Raw genomic sequence first — 21,369 nt, forward strand, 5'->3', positions numbered from 1 at the left:
TACCACCCTCTGCTACTCTTCCCTCGTTCGAGGTGCACTCTCTCCGCATCTACTCCCCCTCCAATCTACAGCTGGCTGTCATCTACCGCCCCCCAGAACTAGCCATCTCCACCTTTCTTGACCACTTCACCACCTGGCTACTTCATTTCCTCTCAGCTGACATCCCCACTATCATCATGGGTGACTTCAATATCCCCATTGACACTTCCACCTCAGCCGCCTCTAAACTTTTTTCGCTCACTGTCTCTTTTGGTCTCACTCAATGGTCATCTGAAGCCACCCATAAAGATGGCCACACACTGGACCTCATCTTCACCTGCCTTTGTTCCCTTACTAATCTCACCAACTCACCCCTCCCTCTGTCTGACCACAACCTACTGACATTTTCTTCTCTCTCCCCTCCTAGTGCACAACCTCCACTCCACAAACTCACTCACCCTCGCAGAAATCTCAAACACCTCAATTTACAATCACTGTCTGAGTCCCTTCTCCCTCTTACAAACATAGCTTCCTTCCATGACACAGACGCTGCTGCCTCTTTTTATAACACTACAATAACAGCAACACTCGATTCAGCCGCCCCACTCATGCATAGCAAAACTCGTAGAATCAACAGGCAGCCCTGGCTAACCAGCCTGGCCAAAGAACTGAGACGGGCTTCCAGGATCGCTGAACGGCGATGGAAGAGATCTTGCTCTGCTGAGCACTTCACTGCATACAAGCAGTCCCTCGCCAGCTTCAAATCCGCGCTCACTGCCGCAAAACAAACTTACTTCTCATCTCTCATATCCTCCCTGTCGCACAACCCTAAACAGCTCTTCAACACTTTCAATTCTCTACTCCATCTCCCAGCATCTCCTCCCTCCCCTATCATTTCAGCTGAAGAATTTTCCTCTTTCTTTAAGCAGAAGATAGATAACATCAGACAAAGCTTTGGCCCGCAGCCCCCAATGCCCCTCCTCTTGACTACTCAGCCCTGTTCCAAAGCCAGCTTCTCCACCATGACAGAAGATCAGCTCTCCCTCCTTCTATCAAGATCACATCTCACCACTTGCCCTAACCTCACAAAAGTCTTCATCCCAACCTTAACACAACTCTTCAACCTCTCATTTACAAACGGTGTCTTCCCCTCTTCCTTCAAACATGCATCAATCACACCTATCCTCAAAAAACCCTCCCTCGACCCATCCTCCGTGTCCAGCTATCGCCCGATATCCCTTCTCCCTTTTGCCTCAAAACTACTGGAACAGCATGTCCATCTTGAACTGTCCTCCCACCTCTCCTCCTGCTCCCTCTTTGACCAGTTACAATATGGCTTCCGAACACATCACTCAACTGAAACTGCCCTAACTAAAGTGACCAACGACTTACTAACCGCCAAGAGCAAGCAACACTACTCTGTCCTCCTCCTCCTGGACCTGTCTTCAGCCTTCGACACTGTGGACCACTCCCTTCTGCTAGAGATCCTCTCATCTCTTGGCATCACAGACTTGGCCCTATCCTGGATCTTATCATATCTAATAGATCGGACATTCAGTGTCTCCCTCTCCCACACCACCTCCTCATCTCGCCCCCTGTCTGTCGGTGTTCCCCAAGGCTCAGTTCTAGGTCCCCTACTCTTCTCCATCTACACCTTCGGCCTGGGACAGCTCATAGAATCCCACGGTTTACAATATCATCTCTACGCTGATGACACGCAGATCTACCTATCTGGACCCGACCTCACTTCCTTACTGACCAAAATCCTGCAATGTCTGTCTGCTATTTCATCCTTCTTTTCTGCTCGTTTTCTAAAACTGAACATGGACAAAACAGAATTTATCATCTTTCCCCCACCTCACTCTACCCCTCCACCCGACCTATCCATCAATGTCAATGGCTGCTCACTTTCCCCGCTCCCGCACGCTCGGTGCCTCGGGGTGATCCTTGACTCTACCCTCTCTTTCAAGCCACATATCCAAGCCCTTGCCTCCTCTTGCCGATTCCAACTCAAAAACATTTCCCGGATCCGTACATTCCTTGACCATGAAACCACAAAAACACTAGTGCATGCCCTTATCATCTCCCGCCTTGACTACTGCAACCTCCTACTCTCTGGCCTCCCTTCTAGCACTCTGGCACCACTCCAATCCATCTTAAACTCTGCTGCCCAACTAATCCACCTGTCTCCCCGTTATTCCCCAGCCTCCCCTCTCTGCCAGGCCCTTCACTGGCTTCCTATTGCCCAGAGGCTACAGTTCAAAACACTAACAATGACATACAAAGCCATTCACAATCTGACTCCTCCATACATCTGTGACATGGTCTCCCGCTACCTACCCACACGCAACCTTCGATCATAGTAACATAGTAACATAGTAACATAGTTAGTAAGGCCGAAAAAAGACATTTGTCCATCCAGTTCAGCCTATATTCCATCATAATAAATCCCCAGATCTACGTCCTTCTACAGAACCTAATAATTGTATGATACAATATTGTTCTGCTCCAGGAAGACATCCAGGCCTCTCTTGAACCCCTCGACTGAGTTCGCCATCACCACCTCCTCAGGCAAGCAATTCCAGATTCTCACTGCCCTAACAGTAAATAATCCTCTTCTATGTTGGTGGAAAAACCTTCTCTCCTCCAGACGCAAAGAATGCCCCCTTGTGCCCGTCACCTTCCTTGGTATAAACAGATCCTCAGCGAGATATTTGTATTGTCCCCTTATATACTTATACACGGTTATTAGATCGCCCCTCAGTCGTCTTTTTTCTAGACTAAATAATCCTAATTTCGCTAATCTATCTGGGTATTGTAGATCTCCCATCCCCTTTATTAATTTTGTTGCCCTCCTTTGTACTCTCTCTAGTTCCATTATATCCTTCCTGAGCACCGGTGCCCAAAACTGGACACAGTACTCCATGTGCGGTCTAACTAGGGATTTGTACAGAGGCAGTATAATGCTCTCATCATGTGTATCCAGACCTCTTTTAATGCACCCCATGATCCTGTTTGCCTTGGCAGCTGCTGCCTGGCACTGGCTGCTCCAGGTAAGTTTATCATTAACTAGGATCCCCAGGTCCTTCTCCCTGTCAGATTTACCCAGTGATTTCCCATTCAGTGTGTAATGGTGATATTGATTCCTTCTTCCCATGTGTATAACCTTACATTTATCATTGTTAAACCTCATCTGCCACCTTTCAGCCCAAGTTTCCAACTTATCCAGATCCATCTGTAGCAGAATACAATCTTCTCTTGTATTAACTGCTTTACATAGTTTTGTATCATCTGCAAATATCGATATTTTACTGTGTAAACCTTCTACCAGATCATTAATGAATATGTTGAAGAGAACAGGTCCCAATACCGACCCCTGCGGTACCCCACTGGTCACAGCGACCCAGTTAGAGACTATACCATTTATAACCACCCTCTGCTTTCTATCACTAAGCCAGTTACTAACCCATTTACACACATTTTCCCCCAGACCAAGCATTCTCATTTTGTGTACCAACCTCTTGTGCGGCACGGTATCAAATGCTTTGGAAAAATCGAGATACACCACGTCCAATGACTCACCGTGGTCCAGTCTATAGCTTACCTCTTCATAAAAACTGATTAGATTGGTTTGACAGGAGCGATTTCTCATAAACCCATGCTGATATGGAGTTAAACAGTTATTCTCATTGAGATAATCCAGAATAACATCCCTCAGAAACCCTTCAAATATTTTACCAACAATAGAGGTTAGACTTACTGGCCTATAATTTCCAGGTTCACTTTTAGAGCCCTTTTTGAATATTGGCACCACATTTGCTATGCGCCAGTCCTGCGGAACAGACCCCGTCGCTATAGAGTCCCTAAAAATAAGAAATAATGGTTTATCTATTACATTACTTAGTTCTCTTAGGACTCGTGGGTGTATGCCATCCGGACCCGGAGATTTATCTATTTTAATCTTATTTAGCCGGTTTCGCACTTCTTCTTGGGTTAGATTGGTGACCCTTAATATAGGGTTTTCATTGTTTCTTGGGATTTCACCTAGCATTTCATTTTCCACCGTGAATACCGTGGAGAAGAAGGTATTTAATATATTAGCTTTTTCCTCGTCATCTACAACCATTCTTTCCTCACTATTTTTTAAGGGGCCTACATTTTCAGTTTTTATTCTTTTACTATTGATATAGTTGAAGAACAGATTGGGATTAGTTTTACTCTCCTTAGCAATGTGCTTCTCTGTTTCCTTTTTGGCAGCTTTAATTAGTTTTTTAGATAAAGTATTTTTCTCCCTATAGTTTTTTAGAGCTTCAATGGTGCCATCCTGCTTTAGTAGTGCAAATGCTTTCTTTTTACTGTTAATTGCCTGTCTTACTTGTTTGTTTAGCCACATTGGGTTTTTCCTATTTCTAGTCCCGCTTACAGTGCCTATTTAGGATGTTCTTAAACATTTTCCATTTATTATCTGTATTCTTATTTCTGAGGATATTGTCCCAGTCTACCAGATTAAGGGCATCTCTAAGCTGGTCAAACTTTGCCTTCCTAAAGTTCAGTGTTTTTGTGACTCCCTGACAAGTCCCCCTAGTGAAAGACAGGTGAAACTGTACAATATTGTGGTCGCTATTTCCTAGATGCCCGACCACCTGCAGATTTGTTATTCTGTCAGGTCTATTAGATAGTATTAGGTCTAAAAGTGCTGCTCCTCTGGTTGGATTCTGCACCAATTGTGAAAGATAATTTTTCTTGGTTATTAGCAGAAACCTGTTGCCTTTATGGGTTTCACAGGTTTCTGTTTCCCAGTTAATATCCGGGTAGTTAAAGTCCCCCATAACCAGGACCTCATTATTTGTTGCAGCTTCATCTATCTGCTTTAGAAGTAGACTTTCCATGATTTCTGTTATATTTGGGGGTTTGTAACAGACCCCAATGAGACTTTTGTTACCATTTTTACCTCCATGAATTTCGACCCATATGGACTCGACATCCTCATTCCCTTCGCTAATATCCTCCCTTAAAGTGGACTTTAGACAAGACTTTACATAGAGACAAACCCCTCCTCCTCTCCGATTTTTACGATCCTTTCTAAACAAACTGTAACCCTGTAAGTTAACTGCCCAGTCATAGCTTTCATCTAACCATGTCTCGGTTATTCCCACTATGTCAAAGTTACCTGTAGATATTTCTGCTTCTAGTTCTTCCATCTTGTTTGTCAGGCTTCTGGCGTTTGTGAGCATGCAGTTTAGAGGATTTTGTTTTGTTCCAATCTCCTCGCTGTGGATTGTTTTAGAAATGTTCTTACCTCCCTTTTGAGTATGTTTTCCTGGGTCTTCTTTGTTCGAGTCTAATGTTTTTCTTCCCGTCCCCTCTTCTTCTAGTTTAACGCCCTCCTGATGAGTGTAGCGAGTCTTCTGGCGAATGTGTGTTTCCCAGGTTTGTTGAGGTGTAGTCCGTCTCTGGCGAGGAGTCCATCGTACAAGTAATTCACACCGTGGTCCAGGAATCCGAATCCTTGTTGTCTGCACCATCGTCTTAGCCAGTTGTTCGCATCAAGGATCCTGTTCCATCTCCTGGTGCCATGCCCGTCTACTGGAGGGATAGAAGAAAAAACTACCTGTGCATCCTGTTCCTTTACTTTCTTCCCCAACTCTTCAAAGTCCTTGCAGATTGTCGGAAGGTCCTTCCTTGCCATGTCATTGGTGCCAACATGTATCAGAAGAAATGGGTGGACGTCCTCGGAGCTGAAGAGCTTTGGTATCCTATCGGTCACATCCTTGATCATCTCATGATGTCCTACTCTACTCCTCTCTCATCTCTTCCTCTTGAGGGCAGAGGATAGTACTGCAGTGCGCAGGCGCCGGGCCTCTGACCTTTCCGGCACCTGCACACTGCAGTACTATCCTCTGCCCTCAAGAGGGCAGAGCAAAGTACGCCTGCGCCGGAGCCGTGGCTGAAGATCAGAAGAGGACGTCATGGAAAGAAGATAGGAGGCTCCGGAGCGGACCGGAGACGCCCATCCGACCTGACCAGCAGCGGGACCGCCCCTGGGTGAGTATAATCTAACGTCTTTTTCTCCTTTTTCAGGTAACATCGGGGGCTTATCTGCAGCATTACAGAATGCTGCAGATAAGCCCCTGATGCCGGTGGGCTTACCTCACCCGCGATTTTCGGGGTGACAGGTTCCCTTTAAGGTTTCCGTAGGCAGCTGTTCTCATGGTAAGCTCTGTGTGAGCTGGCCTATAAAATACGCTAACCTTACTGTAAGGTTAATATCCGAAGAAGGAAATATGAAAGGCAGCACTCACTAGTTTCCTGTGTGATTTAAAAGTCCTTTATTTCAAAATAACCCGGACATCCATCAAGCACTAGTGCGGAGTGCAGGGAAAGACATGTGGGGAACAGGTGGACAACGTTCGTTTCGCACTCAGATAGTGCTTCTACAGATCCAATCATTTATAAGACTGCCACACCACTAGTGCCTATCCATATCCTCACTCCTGTGTGCAATTACTGTAAGTTAACCTGAGTTTATGGCAGCTGACTCTCAACAGTCTAGCACTCGAGCTACAGTGAGTCCTGGGGCTATGAACTCAGGAAGGTTACCAGAGTTCACAGCCCCTGGGTCTCCTGGTAGCAGTGAGGCCCGAAAACCTCATGGGAACCTTTAAGGGACACTTTAAGGTTACTGAAGTTTCCAGCTGCTGGAACACCCAGAAGCATGTATTTTACTGTACTTGTTAACCCCTTGTTAGAGCTGGTGGAAAGAACCGAGTAAATGTAGAGATAATATAGGTGCATTCAAAGCCCGGGGTCCACCATGCAGGAGTGGAACCTGCTGCTAGTAAATGGTGGCACTATATGGCGGTACTATGCCTGAGTAGACACAGGTTCCGTCACCCGGTCTGTATAGGAGCGAACTCTGTTGCTTCACAGAGTCGCCGGGTTAAAGGTAACGCTGTGCTCTGTTAACCTCACAGAGGAAAGAAGCTCAGTAACGGAGCAGATAGCATACAGTGATCATACAGTCAGCAACAGCACTCAAACAACTCCTCTCCGGAGGTGCCGGAATTCTAGTGGCTATAAGCCAGCCCTAAATTTACACACACAAACTCCCCTCCGGAAGTGAAGGAATTCTAACGGCTTACAGCTGACCCTAAGCACATGCTGACACAGACCACAAAGTAGCAAAGCTCATACACTCATGAACATAAGTTGATACTAGCACATGGCCGTGCGGCCATGCAAACCTTTTATAGCTGTAGCACTCAAGGACCTTCCTAGTGGTCTAAAAGGTGCTGCTACAGGACCTGAGTATGTGACCCCAGACCTCCAATGGGAGGTCGTCCCTTGGGCATGCTCAGTAGAGGAAAAGCAGGACTTAGTCCCAGGAGTGTCTGCTCGCCGCAGAACAGTGCTGGTTACAATGGCTGAGCCTGGAAGATCAGCAGTAACCAATCGCACAGTATCTGCCTGAGCCAGATGCTGGGACCGACGTCTCTGCTGATCAGGCTCCACTGCAGCTGAAGAAGAATGAGAGACCGCAGAAGAGGTGGTTTGAGATTCCCCCTGTGCAGCATCGGGAACTCGACACCTAACACCCCTTCACGCCGCAGTGTGGCGGCGCTCATAACAATCCGGCAAAGACAACAACAGGGGTCTTCTACAGACCCTGGGTTTTCATGCTAACACATTGGCAACCCACGGTCACGTGACATGAGCGCCGATGGGCGGGATTAGTGACGCGCTTCCGGCACCATCACATTAAATTCTGCTGTCAGAGATTGACAGCAGCACTTATCAGGTTAACAGCCACGGAGAGATCACAATTCCACCCATTGCTGTCAAGGGGACATGTCAGCTGTTTAAAATAGCTGACATCTGCTGGGAAAGATGTGGGCTCAGTGCCGGAGCCCACATCAAAGGGAGGTACACGACATGCGCAGTACACCACAGTCATGAAGAGGTTAATAAATATCTGCATAAAAAAACAAAGACGCACATTCAACTGAAGTGTATTGCGGCACACAGGTATGTTCATGGCAATACATGCTGCTGGCCAATTAGAGGTATCCAGATGAAATAGCAGTGATGTCATGCATTCCCATTGCCTGCACGTTGAAGTCAGCAGTCGGCTTTAGAAGAGGACACCACACGGTGGGGAAAAAAATGTGAGTAGAATTGTCTTGGGTAGTGTGGTAATCTACTAATGAGTTGTGAGGTCCTATGGCCCTGGTGTGGCCAGTGTCCTTAACCAGTAGTCCCTGGTCCTTGTGCGGCCAGTCCTGAACCCGAAGTCCCTCATGCTTTTGTGGCCAGTCCTGAACCTGAAGTCCCTGGTCTTAGTGTGGCCAGTGCCTGAACCTCTTCCCCTAGTCCGTGCGTTGCCAGTCCCTCAACCAGTATTTGAACCTAGTTGTCAGAATGGAACTTGAGCCCTATGCATGTCTGTGTACCTGACCCCTGGGGTAAGTAGCTTTAGTTCTGTACTGGGGACTGCCTAGGAGTGGTACCTGGCGGTTACCTGCTGCTCAAGCCTGTCTCCACCATTAGGATCTCCAGTGAACACCAAGTAGCCTCTTAGCTACGCCCATCCTAGGTAAGCCCGGCCCCATGGTCCAGTGGGTCCACGAGCCACATGTGCCACCTGCGTATCTACGAGATGGGTCTCCAGTTGAGCTAACAGAGAACCAGTAAAAAAAAGGAAAAAATGTTGTTTCATCTGCAGACACTAGATGCCTGTTTGGAAGCCCTGGTGTCAGTTGCGCCAGCCCAAGTTGTTGTACCTGTGGCTGTGCCTATTCAACCTGAAACTTTTGCCTCTGCAATGGAACCTGTCCTGTCTGATCCACCACGGTACTATGAGGATCCAAAGCAGTGCCGTGTGTTCCTAGAGCAGTGCATGCGGCACTATGAAGTTTTGGACCATCAATTTTCTTCCAATTGGGTCAAGGTGAGATTCCTAATTTCCTACCTAGCAGGAGATGCCCTAGCATGGATTAACTCCCTATGCCAAAAAGTTGTTTCTATCACCTCGGACATGCAGTCCTTCCTTGTGGCCTTCTAAGGCCATGTTCACACTATGCGGTTTTTACTGCGGAACCGCGGCGATTTTGCCGCTGCGAGTCCGCAGCTGTTTTCCATGCAGGGTACAGTACAATGTTACCCTATGGAAAACAGAAACCGCAGTGCACATGATGCGGAAAAACCCGAAAAAAACCGCGCAGAATTGCTGCGGAAAACAGAAGGACCATGTCACTTCTTTGTGCAGAATCGCAGCGATTCTGCACCCATAGAAGTGCATTGATCCGCTTACTTCCCGCATGGGGCTGTGCCCACCATGCGGGAAGTAATGCGGATAATGTGCGGGTTATACTCGGGGTGGAGGAGAGGAGACTCTCCTCCAGGCCCCGGGAACCATATTTGTATTAAAAAAAAAGAATAAAAATAAAAAATCATGTATACTCACCCTCGGAAGTCTCAGCGCTGCACGCGGTCGTCCGGTCTCAGGTTTGCTATGCGACCAGGACCTTCGGTGACGTCGCGGTCACATGACCGTGACGTCACCGAAGGTCCTGGTCGCACAGCATCTTTGGAACCGGACCGCCGCCTGCAGCGCCCAGGAGATCGGGACGTCGGAGGGTGAGTATACCATGATTTTATTATTTTTAACATTACTATTGATGCTGCATATTGCTGCATATGCAGCATCAATAGTAGGGGTAAATCCCGCAGCGGAACCCGCAGCGGAACCCGCAGGACAAACCGCGATAAATCTGCAGGGATAACCGCAGCGGGTTTGCCCTGCAGATTTATCAAATCCGCTGCGGGAGAACCCGCAGAAGAAAAAGGAACGTGTGAATGTGGCCTAAAAGGTCTTCGATGAGCCAAATTTGGAAGCTTTTGCAAAATCTTCCCTTCCCAGCTTTCAGGAGACCAGACAGATGACACATGTGCAACCTGTCATGTCTGGCCCTGTCCTTCCAAAGACCACCCATTCCCTAGCCTGTTGATGCCGTTACCCGTGCAGAATCCATGACCATGTTTGTCTGGCTGAGCAGAAGCCAGAACTCAATCGTGAGAAGGGATTGTGTTATTGCTGCAGTTGTGTGGAACATCCTGACGGTCTTTGTTTGGAGAAGTTTAAAAAACTCCAAAGCCTTGGGCCAGTATGAGAGGTTGTCCTTGGTGGGAGTATTCCCTTTCCACCGATAACTATGACTTTATCCATGGCAAGTGGAGGCTTTGGTTCGGAGAGAAAGTTTGCATTGCAAGCCGTGGAGAGTTGGTGTCTGATTCCTGTCTGACAGCTCCAGAAACCAGTGAGGATATTGTCAGTTGAAGGATGAGCCCTATCAAAAAACAGGTAATTTCCAAGCAATGGAAAGAAGCATCCTAGTTATGAAGATGGTGAGAGATGTCACTTTCCTTCTAGTGTACAGGAGAAGTCGTGGCCCTGAAGTTCTCTGCAGAGAGTTCTCAAGGGCTTGAAGAAGAGGGGGCATAAGGGGGTTTACTCTAATGCTATTTGCCAGCTCCCCTGCATAGCTGCCCTTCCCCCTCCATGCAGTAACGTCACCAAATTTACCGCCTCGGTCACACCGCAAGGTCCCCTGTGTGTTTCCTTTCTCCATGTGTTGTGCGCGTCGCATTTCCCAGCGGCAGCCCTAATGTACGTGCACAAGAGCTCCCCTGCTCGTAAAGGGGTAGCATGTGCCCAAGTTAGATGCCCTCAGCCAATGGCTGGGAGGCAACTAGTGTAAGAGTGCACCTGCAAGATGGATCCCAGCCAATAACTGGGAGGTATCTTGTTTAAAAGGCACACTCCACAATAGGGAGGTGTCAAGCAACCAAGTATCATTAAGTAGTGTGGTAGTCTACTAATAAGTTGTGAGGTGTCGTGGTCCTTGTATGGCCAGTCTTAAACTTGAAGTCTTGGTCCTTGTGCGGCCAGTCCTGAACCTAACCCCCCCCCCCCAGTCCCTCATTCAGTATCTGAACCCAGTAGCCTGAATGGAGCCTGAGTTCTATTCATGTCTGCTTACCTGACCTCTGGGGTCAGTAACTGCAGTACCTAGGATGGTACCTGGGGGCTACCTGCAGCTCAAACCTGACTGCACCACCAGGAGCTCTAGTGAACACCAGTTAGCTTAGCTACTCCCCTCCTAAGTAAGTCCGACCCCGTGGCCCAATCACATGCACCACCTGCGTATGTATCAGTGGCACAGTACTTCTGGTAGTTACAGATGACACTTTTGTGACACAGTACTCATGGTGGTCACAGGTGACATTTGGTGGCACAGTACCCTTAATGGTTACAAATGAGGTGTTGTGGCAAAGTACTTGATGGCAGCGTACTTCCCAAAGTGCCAGCATAACACTTTAAGCCATTTTACATATTTATAACATGGTATCTAACAATGATTCATGCTATATCTTAAGCCCAAATTATAGAAACAAAGGTTTTTTTAGAATTAGGAACGCATAAAATCCATCGTCCCACTTGACCTTTCCATTTCTGTGATTTGCAGCATTTCCTTATATACTGTAATTATTTGAAAAAACATCAGTTAAACATCTTAAAAAATCTGCACATTTTTGACTTTCCAAATACGTAATATTATTTTGGTCATTTAACACATATATCTCAATGGCAGCAGTAGTTCTAGAATGAAAATACAACGTTTTAAATAGCGAGAAGAGCACCAAATATCCAATTGCCGTATCGTTCTGCAGAATGTTTGCGATTGCTTAGGGTCTGAGCTTCCAGAAGAGCACATAGAAGCATATCACATAGTGAAGAAAACATGACATTAGATGAAGTGTAGGTTCAGATGAATAACATATGTCTACAAATATAAGAGCTGTCACCATCTGCTTAAGCTTTTCTTACAAAAACATTCTCATCAATTCTGGGTTGTACTATCACAATAGACCTCTGGTATGTGCAATTTCTCTCCTCTTTACTTGCTGAGCAGTTGGGCTCTGCCAATAACTACTATAAAGTGTATGCTCACCCATTGTTGTCTGTACAAAATTCGGCTTCTGTTTTACTTTTTAGGTACCTAGCCTTCAAAGGTCGGATTTTGTTTTACAGAACTCCACTGTTACCCAAGTTCCACGTTTTCAATACTTTCTCTATATCAAAATCCGAACAACTGTGTAATTTGTTTCTGCTTCAACAAACTGCTGTTTAGTTTACATATGGAGATTTTCTAGGTCACTCTAGGCAAGATGTCCACGTGGTCAAAAATATGGCAAAAATGTTAACGTTGATAAATATTAAGTAATGCAAGTAATGCTGCATATAACATAGTAACATAGTTAGTAAGGCCGAAAAAAGACATTTGTCCATCCAGTTCAGCCTATATTCCATCATAATAAATACCCAGATCTACGTCCTTCTACAGAACCTAATAATTGTATGATACAATATTGTTCTGCTCCAGGAAGACATCCAGGCCTCTCTTGAACCCCTCGACTGAGTTCGCCATCACCACCTCCTCAGGCAAGCAATTCCAGATTCTCACTGCCCTAGCAGTAAAGAATCCTCTTCTATGTTGGTGGAAAAACCTTCTCTCCTCCAGACGCAAAGAATGCCCCCTTGTGCCAGTCACCTTCCTTGGTATAAACAGATCCTCAGCGAGATATTTGTATTGTCCCCTTATATACTTATACATGGTTATTAGATCGCCCCTCAGTCGTCTTTTTTCTAGACTAAATAATCCTAATTTCGCTAATCTATCTGGGTATTGTAGTTCTCCCATCCCCTTTATTAATTTTGTTGCCCTCCTTTGTACTCTCTCTAGTTCCATTATATCCTTCCTGAGCACCGGTGCCCAAAACTGGACACAGTACTCCATGTGCGGTCTAACTAGGTATTTGTACAGAGGCAGTATAATGCTCTCATCATGTGTGGGCCGCGCTTAGTAACCCGATGTTTACCCTGGTTACCGTTGTAAATGTAAAAAAACAAACACTACAAACTTACATTCCCGGTGTCTGGTCATGTTCCTCGCCTTCAGCTTCCAGCACTGACTGAGCGCCGGCCGTAAAGTACAGTGGTGACGTCACCGCTGTGCTTTGCTTTTCGGCTGGCCGGCGCTCACCAGTCAGTGCGGGAAGCTGAAGGCGAGGGACATGACCAGACACCGGGAATGTAAGTATGTAGTGTTTCTTTTTTTACATTTACAACGGTAACCAGGGTAAACATCGGGTTACTAAGCGCGGCCCTGTGCTTAGTAACCCGATGTTTACCCTGGTTACCAGTGACATCGCTGAATCGGCGTCACACACGCCGATTCAGCGATGTCAGCGGGAGATCCAGCGACGAAATAAAGTGCTGGACTTTCCCCAGCAACCAACGATCTCCCAGCAGGGGCCTGATCGTTGGTCGCTGTCACACATAACGATTTAGTTAACGATATCATTGCTACGTCACAAAAAGCAACGATATCGTTAACGATATCGTTCAGTGTGACGGTACCTTTACACTGCTGTTTTAGTTTGGAGAAAATAAGTATTCATTTTCTATGCTCTTCAAACAGCACATACTTACATTCTGCCGTCTGCCTCCCGCACTGTGACTGCCGGCCGTAAAGTGAAAGCAGAGCACAGCGGCTGTGCTTTCACTTTCACTTTACGGCCGGCAGTCAGTGAATGCGGGAAGCAGACTGCAAGGGACCTGATGGACACCAGAATGTAAGTATGTGCTGTTTGTTTTTTTTTAGTTTAACGCTTGTAACCAGGGTAAACATCGGGTAACTAAGCGCGGTCCTGCGCTTAGTTACCCGATGTTTACCCTGGTTACCCAGGGACCTCGGCATCGTTGGTCGCTGGAGAGCTGTCTGTGTGACAGCTCCCCAGCGACCACACTACGATTTACCTACGATCACGGCCAGGTCATATCGCTGGTCGTGATCGTAGGTAAATCGTATAGTGTGACGGTACCCTTAGACTGCCTCATCAGTCCACCCAACTGGCAATCTTCTGTGCAAACTCCTGTGGTTTCTACAAAGATCATCTATCTGCTGATAGCATATCTAACTCATCTATGACACCTTTCACAGTGCAATGCTGCTGCATCAGTGTGTATCTTCTCTGCAGATCAGTTTGTCTGCTCACCACTTCTGTCAGCAGCTATCTATTTAACTGCTGATTAACCTTTCATCTGCTGTAAGCATAGCAAACTCCTTTGGACTTGATCACATTATGCTGCAGCAATTCCTAGATTGGCTATATTTCTTTTTGTTCCTGTGTTTTTTTTTTACACCTCTGGCTCTTTACTTTTGTCTGGCCCATTTTTGGAGTTTTGTGTGAAATGATCAATGTTTTGCTTTTTGCTTCATTCTCTTTTGTGTTTTTTTCATTTAAGACAAATTAAATGGAGATAATAATACCAAAGAATTTGTGCTTGCGATCATTTTCAGGAAGAAACTGAGTATTATCTGACAGAATTGCAGGGGTGTCAATATTTTTGTCCACCACCGTATACTAGATTCCTTGTTAGGGCGTTGATCCAGGGAACTAGTCTGATTGCCGTATGTGGAGTCGGGAAGGAATTTTTTTCCCCAATGTGGAGCTTACTCTTTGCCACATGGTTTTTTTTTGCCTTCCTCTGGATCAACATGTTAGGGCATGTTAGGTTAGGCTATGGGTTGAACTAGATGGACTTATAGTCTTCCTTCAACCTTAATAACTATGTTACTATGTATAATGCATCTTTATCTCTTTCCTATTGATTTAATTTCGTGTTTTGTGTATTACACTGCACTATTTGCGTACATTACATTGCACCAAATGTCTATAGATCTGACTTTCAGAATTACAATGTAATTAACTTTGTGGTTATACATATGTGCATATACATACATGTTATCCTCATTTATGGATAGTATTGTGGCTATCCCTTGTATTGTCTTCTTATCTTCATTATTTTATGTCTCTCGTCGGCCTCTCCTTGCTTTCTTTGTTTTTTTTTAATTTTAATTATTTGGTTTAAATTTGTATTGTGAAGTTGTGCACCTTAATAAAATATTTGTTGTTTATACACATTTGTTTGAATTCTGATTATTATGGAGAAACATAAGTGACATGCATCTGCAGGGACTCGAACATATTATTCGAGCACGCCAAAGACACTCAGATAGCACCTGAGCATGGAGGATAACACCTGTTTTGCCCCATTGTAATGGGTAGAAGAAGACAGGATATTTTTGGAATATTTTGCATATGAGTAAAATTGATACCACCCTAATGGTAGCAATCGACACACGAACCAAGAATGGCTGAAAACTGGATCCTGAACTTGGACAGAGAAAATACAACTAATAATTCTTTAAACCTCCCATTACTTAATATGGTTGTTTCTTTTGGCCAGTGTTGTCCTACATAACTCAATTTCTATCCCTCCAGATATCCCTTGCTGAAGCCAACGGTTCCACTCGAAAAATAGCTTCCTACCTCTTGATCCACTTATACACAGGGCAGCACTGCCCAATGGAATTTGTACATAAAATACATTTATTATACTCATAAACATCAGCTATAAAGCAGACACATAAGAAGATAAAAATTTGTGACAAACAAGTCTCCTTCGTGATCCTCGGTTTCGCCTGCCGGCTTCTTCTGGGGCACACTGGCCATGAATATTCTCAATGACATTCATTAGCATTCCAATTATCTTTCACCATTGTAACATTAGACATTGTTTTTCACATATCACGCTAACATTATTACTGTCAAGCCTCATTGTCCATAAAAATTCATTAAGTATAAATTCACATTAAAATAATTACATTTGCATGTGTTGCCGAGCGATACAGAAGTGATTAATTGTGCATAAAAATATATATAAAAAAAAATCCAATTCCTTTTAACAATTCCTCATACACAAAATAACATTTATATTCTTTGGTTTTTTTTTAAAGGTCGTTTCTCTCCACCTTGATGGATGCCATTAGGCACAAGGTAATTACAGACAGACATTTATAACAATCAGCAGACAATGCACATATTATATAGAGATTTTATTTTCCTTTTATTGACGTGACGGGTTCACGTGAATGCCAAAGCATTTTTCATTTAATGTTTGGAGCCTTCTCAGATCTTCTGCTATGAACATATGGAAAACACGTAAATATATTAGTTATTCTTGAGATGTTATAAACTTATAATTTTCAGTTTAAAAGAATTTTCGACAAAAACAGAAGTGGATGGGTAGAACATAGCAAAACAATCAAAATAGGTACAAAATGTGGCATACTTTAATAATAATAATTATAATAATTATAATAATTATTATTATTATATTATTATTTTTATTATATATTTTAGACATAGCAAAATTGATTTCACCTCGAATTTTATAAAACATTTTTTTTTTAGATTTTCCTGAATCTGAATATTTAGTGATTTTTTTTTAAAAAAATTCAGATGTGAAACTAATCAGATTTGTTCATTACTAATATTCTTACACCAGCCAGAGTTCTGTCCAAAATCCCTTGCCTGAACGTAGATATAAGACATCACATTCTCGCTTCTTGCAGCCACCACTAGAGGGAGCTTCAGAGCTCGCTGCATACTGACCTATTCTTGAATTCAACATCAACATCCAATTAGCGCCCTCTTGTGGCGACTGCAGGCTTAAACAATCCTGTTTTATACTTCTTGCTTAGCAGGGAATTTGGAGCTCTGTTTCAGGGTTTTAGAAAGTTATGTCAGAGATTTTCAGGGCTTGAAGTCTCTGAGTTGCTCACATGGGTTTACATGTTAAGAACTTTAAATAAACACTTTAAGGGTCTGATAAATGTCTTCAGAAAGTACATGGAAAAATGACTATTGTGAATATCAGCACTCTGGACACCAGAAGAACTCTACACACCGCATAGACTTCACTTAATTGTAACCTTCACAGAAAATAAGACCTTGGACCTCTTGGAAGACAGTGCTAATGAAAATTGAATTATAAATTATAGGAAATGATTGATTTGCCGCTGATGTAGTGTAATTACAACTGCCGTCAATAGAAATCGTTTCGCAATATCTTGATTTTATAGAATTTCCGCTTTCTCAACAAGGAACCTTTAGAATGTGATTATAATGGTACAGTAGATTTGCACTTTGTGGAAAAGTTTTATTTTGTACATTGAAATAGAATGGTATCAGATAATACAATATTCCTATCAACACATTTCAGGGCAAAAACCTATAAAAGAAACAAAAATCACCACTCAAAAAAATAATTACAAATTCAGTTTTATTAGAACATTAAATATGCAAAAATATAGCTTAGAAGGATGTTCATAGAAAAAGTATCAAATATGGGTAAAATAGGACTGCTCACTATTCAGCTCTATTATAAATAAAGAGACTGGGCATTAGACGTATAAAGTTAAAAAAGATGTGATATTATAATTAATTATACAGTACATAATGTGTCACAATATAATTGCATAGCAGAAATTAAGTACAGCTGTCAAATGAAAACCTACGGTATGTATGAAGAGGAACTGACCAAAGAAGTGAATAACCCAGAGCTCCGACACGCGTTTCGCCTTGAGGAACCTAAAGGTGAAATGTACATTAGAGTTCAGGGTTTTTCATTTCTTTGATCAGTTTCTCTTTATACATGTGGTATGTTTGCGTTTGTCAGTTAAAGGTAGAAAGTTATTGGTTTAACAGGTTAACTGCTCAGGGAAAAGATAAAAAGGGGTCAAGTCAGGCATTAAAGAAGTTATCCATTACTCAGACAACCCCTTCTCAATCCCTGTGTTTCCCCCCAGGAAAAAAATAATTACACATACTACTCCCCTCCGTGCCAGTGCTGTCCCAGTGATGTCAGCACTGGGTTTCCTGGGGCTCTCGTGACATTATGTCATGCGATCCCTGTGGTCAATCAGCCCTGGCTTCACTCTCCTTTCCTCTAAACAGATCATCAACTACATCTCCTCTCACTTAGCATGGATGTCAATTATGAGAGGAGAGTGAAGCCAACACTGGCCACAGGGATCACGTAGCAATGTCATGGGTGCCCGCTAGAGAAAGGGCCGTCACTGCTGGAACAGCGCTTGCACCGAAGTTAGTATAGGAGAAACAGAGGGATTGTCTGAGTAGTGGACAACCCCTTACCGAAGTGAGTATAGGAGAAACAGAGGGATTGTCTGAGTAGTGGACAACCCCTTACCGAAGTGAGTATAGGAGAAACAGAGGGATTGTCTGAGTAGTGGACAACCCCTTACTGAAGTGAGTATAGGAGAAACAGAGGGATTGTCTGAGTAGTGGACAACCCCTTACCAAAGTGAGTATAGGAGAAACAGAGGGATTGTCTGAGTAGTGGACAACCCCTTACTGAAGTGAGTATAGGAGAAACAGAGGGATTGTCTGAGTAGTGGACAACCCCTTACCGAAGTGAGTATAGGAGAAACAGAGGGATTGTCTGAGTAGTGGACAACCCCTTACTGAAGTGAGTATAGGAGAAACAGAGGGATTGTCTGAGTAGTGGACAACCCCTTACCGAAGTGAGTATAGGAGAAACAGAGGGATTGTCTGAGTAGTGGACAACCCCTTACTGAAGTGAGTATAGGAGAAACAGTGGGATTGTCTGAGTAGTGGACAACCCCTTACCAAAGTGAGTATAGGAGAAACAGAGGGATTGTCTGAGTAGTGGACAACCCCTTACCGAAGTGAGTATAGGAGAAAGAGAGGGATTGTCTGAGTAGTGGACAACCCCTTACCGAAGTGAGTATAGGAGAAAGAGAGGGATTGTCTGAGTAGTGGACAACCCCTTACCGAAGTGAGTATAGGAGAAACAGAGGGATTGTCTGAGTAGTGGACAACCCCTTACCGAAGTGAGTATAGGAGAAACAGAGGGATTGTCTGAGTAGTGGACAACCCCTTACCGAAGTGAGTATAGGAGAAAGAGAGGGATTGTCTGAGTAGTGGACAACCCCTTACCGAAGTGAGTATAGGAGAAAGAGAGGGATTGTCTGAGTAGTGGACAACCCCTTACCGAAGTGAGTATAGGAGAAAGAGAGGGATTGTCTGAGTAGTGGACAACCCCTTACCGAAGTGAGTATAGGAGAAACAGAGGGATTGTCTGAGTAGTGGACAACCCCTTACTGAAGTGAGTATAGGAGAAACAGAGGGATTGTCTGAGTAGTGGACAACCCCTTAAGATTCGAAGACAGTGATTTGTTCAAAGCCTTCAGCTTAGATGAGTTTAAAAATAAAATCAGTGACGTTCTCCTTCACCAATTGCCACAGCTTCCGTTTTGATACCCACCTGTAGAGCGCTGTTTTCTATTACCTTGTGCCATCTTGGTACACAGAGTTGGCAGTTAATGTCCTTACAGTCGATCACTGGGTCACCACTTTGGCCAATTCCATTTTCTGTGTGGTAAGTTGGGTCTAGAAAGTAGAGACCAGTAAGGATCGGGTAAGAGTTAGAATGACAGCGGCGGAGGATCAGTAAAGTTGATTATCGCTTTCTTTTCTAAACCAGGCTTAGTCTTGTGAACAATTCCTTTTACCTTAAAGATCAAAAACTAAAAGTCCTGTATAATACGGCAACATCTGCTATCTGTCTGCATATAAATTTATATCCCTTCTGCAATCTGTTTTGATGTAAACTCCTTATCCTACTTAACATCGAGATGCTGGCGGCTGAGGGTTGTAGCTCAAAGTCTTCCTGGATTATTTCCAAAATAGATCGATTTTTGTCTTTTTCCTACAAGCCGCTACATAACTGATCTGTAGCTCGCAGCTGTTCTCAAGTCCTGTGCCAAGGTCATCTCTAGAGACTGCTCCAGCTATTGAATGTATCTTAAAAGAGATGACACTTTCCCTGACTTCTCCTTTGACAATCTTCCCCCATGTTTGATCAATAAACTTTGCAGAACACATTTTTGTGACTAGCCTATTCCCAGTGGGTTGACGCCTGCCTTATTTACCTAAAAATAGTATTTCACTCCGTAATTCTGCGCATACCATTGGAACTTGTAATAAAGAATCATTAACTATCTATTGCATAGACATTTGCAGACCTCGGCTGGGAGAAATGGCGAATGCATAAATCGAGAATGTTTGCAATAAATATGAATGCGGAAGGAGCAATATAAACCTGAAAATGTTCAATTGCGAAGAAGAAAGAGGCAGCTCTCACCGATCATCCGAGACAGGTTAATTTATTCACACACGGTAAAAATCTTCACAGCCGGGGGTGCTGTACAGTGAGAGCGGCAAGCCTGACGACGGCCGTTTCGCGCCTGGTGGGCACTGCTACGGGTCACCAGGGTCACCGTAGAAGTGCCCACCAGGCGTAAAACGGCCGTCGTCAGGCTTGCCGCTCTCACTGTACAGTACCCCTGGCCGTGAAGATTTTTACCGTGTGTGAATAAATTAACCTGTCTCGGATGATCGGTGAGTGCTGCCTCTTTCTTCTTCGCAATTGAACATATCCACATGCATTTCTGGCACAGCACCCGGGATCTGAAGATCTGACTTCCACTGCAGGTGAGCAGTTTCCACTAAGGAATCTAGGCGGTAGTGCGGTCTATCTGTTTTCTCACATAATTGGATAAACCTGTAATGTGGCATAAGATACAGAAGAAAATTGTCTCTGCCAGCTGTGACATCTGCCATGTCTCTACCAGCTGTGACATATGCCATGTCTCCACCAGCTGTGACATCTGCCATGTCTCCACCAGTTGTGATATTTGCCTTATCTCCACCAGCTGTGACACATGCCATCTCTCCACCAGCTGTGACACATGCCATGTCTCCACCAGCTGTGACACATGCCATGTCTCCACCAGCTGTAACATCTGCAATGTCTCCACCAGCTGTGATATTTGCCATGTCTCCACCAGCTGTGATATTTGCCGTGTCTCCACCAGCTGTGATATTTGCCATGTCTCCACCAGCTGTGATATTTGCCATGTCTCCACCAGCTGTGACACATGCCATGTCTCCACCAGCTGTAACATCTGCAATGTCTCCACCGGCTGTGATATTTGCCATGTCTCCACCAGTTGTGATATTTGCCGTGTCTCCACCAGCTGTGACATCTGCAATGTCTCCTCCAGCTGTGACATCTGCCATGTCTGCACCAGCTGTGATATCGGCCATGATTGATCTGTGATATACTGCAGGAACAGTACCTTAATAGCAGTACTGTGTTTTTATTCTTCATACACTGAAATAAAGGAGGGAGCCCGGGCGGCGATCATAGCAATCTGGCAATGACAACCATAGAAGTCTGCTGGAGACCCTTGGTTGTCATGCCGACCCATCGGTGACCCGCAATCACGTGACGGGGTCACTGATGGGCGAGATTTCTGGCGCGCTTTCCGGAATTGCGAGTTACATGCCGCTGCCAGAGACTGACAGCAGCATTTA

At 44.5% G+C, this 21,369-nt stretch overlaps 1 protein-coding gene across 1 annotated transcript; it reads left to right on the plus strand.

Annotated features, from left to right (window-relative positions):
* Positions 1-17,468: 17,468 nt before the first annotated feature.
* LOC138671789 (uncharacterized) lies at positions 17,469-21,112 on the plus strand. Its single transcript, XM_069759925.1, has 2 exons — positions 17,469-17,544; positions 20,625-21,112. The coding sequence occupies exons 1-2, from the start codon at positions 17,469-17,471 to the stop codon at positions 21,110-21,112; spliced, it is 564 nt and encodes a 187-aa protein (XP_069616026.1).
* Positions 21,113-21,369: the final 257 nt, after the last annotated feature.

The sequence above is a fragment of the Ranitomeya imitator genome, chromosome 3, assembly GCF_032444005.1.
Source record: "Ranitomeya imitator isolate aRanImi1 chromosome 3, aRanImi1.pri, whole genome shotgun sequence".
NCBI classification, from domain to species: Eukaryota; Metazoa; Chordata; class Amphibia; order Anura; family Dendrobatidae; genus Ranitomeya; species Ranitomeya imitator.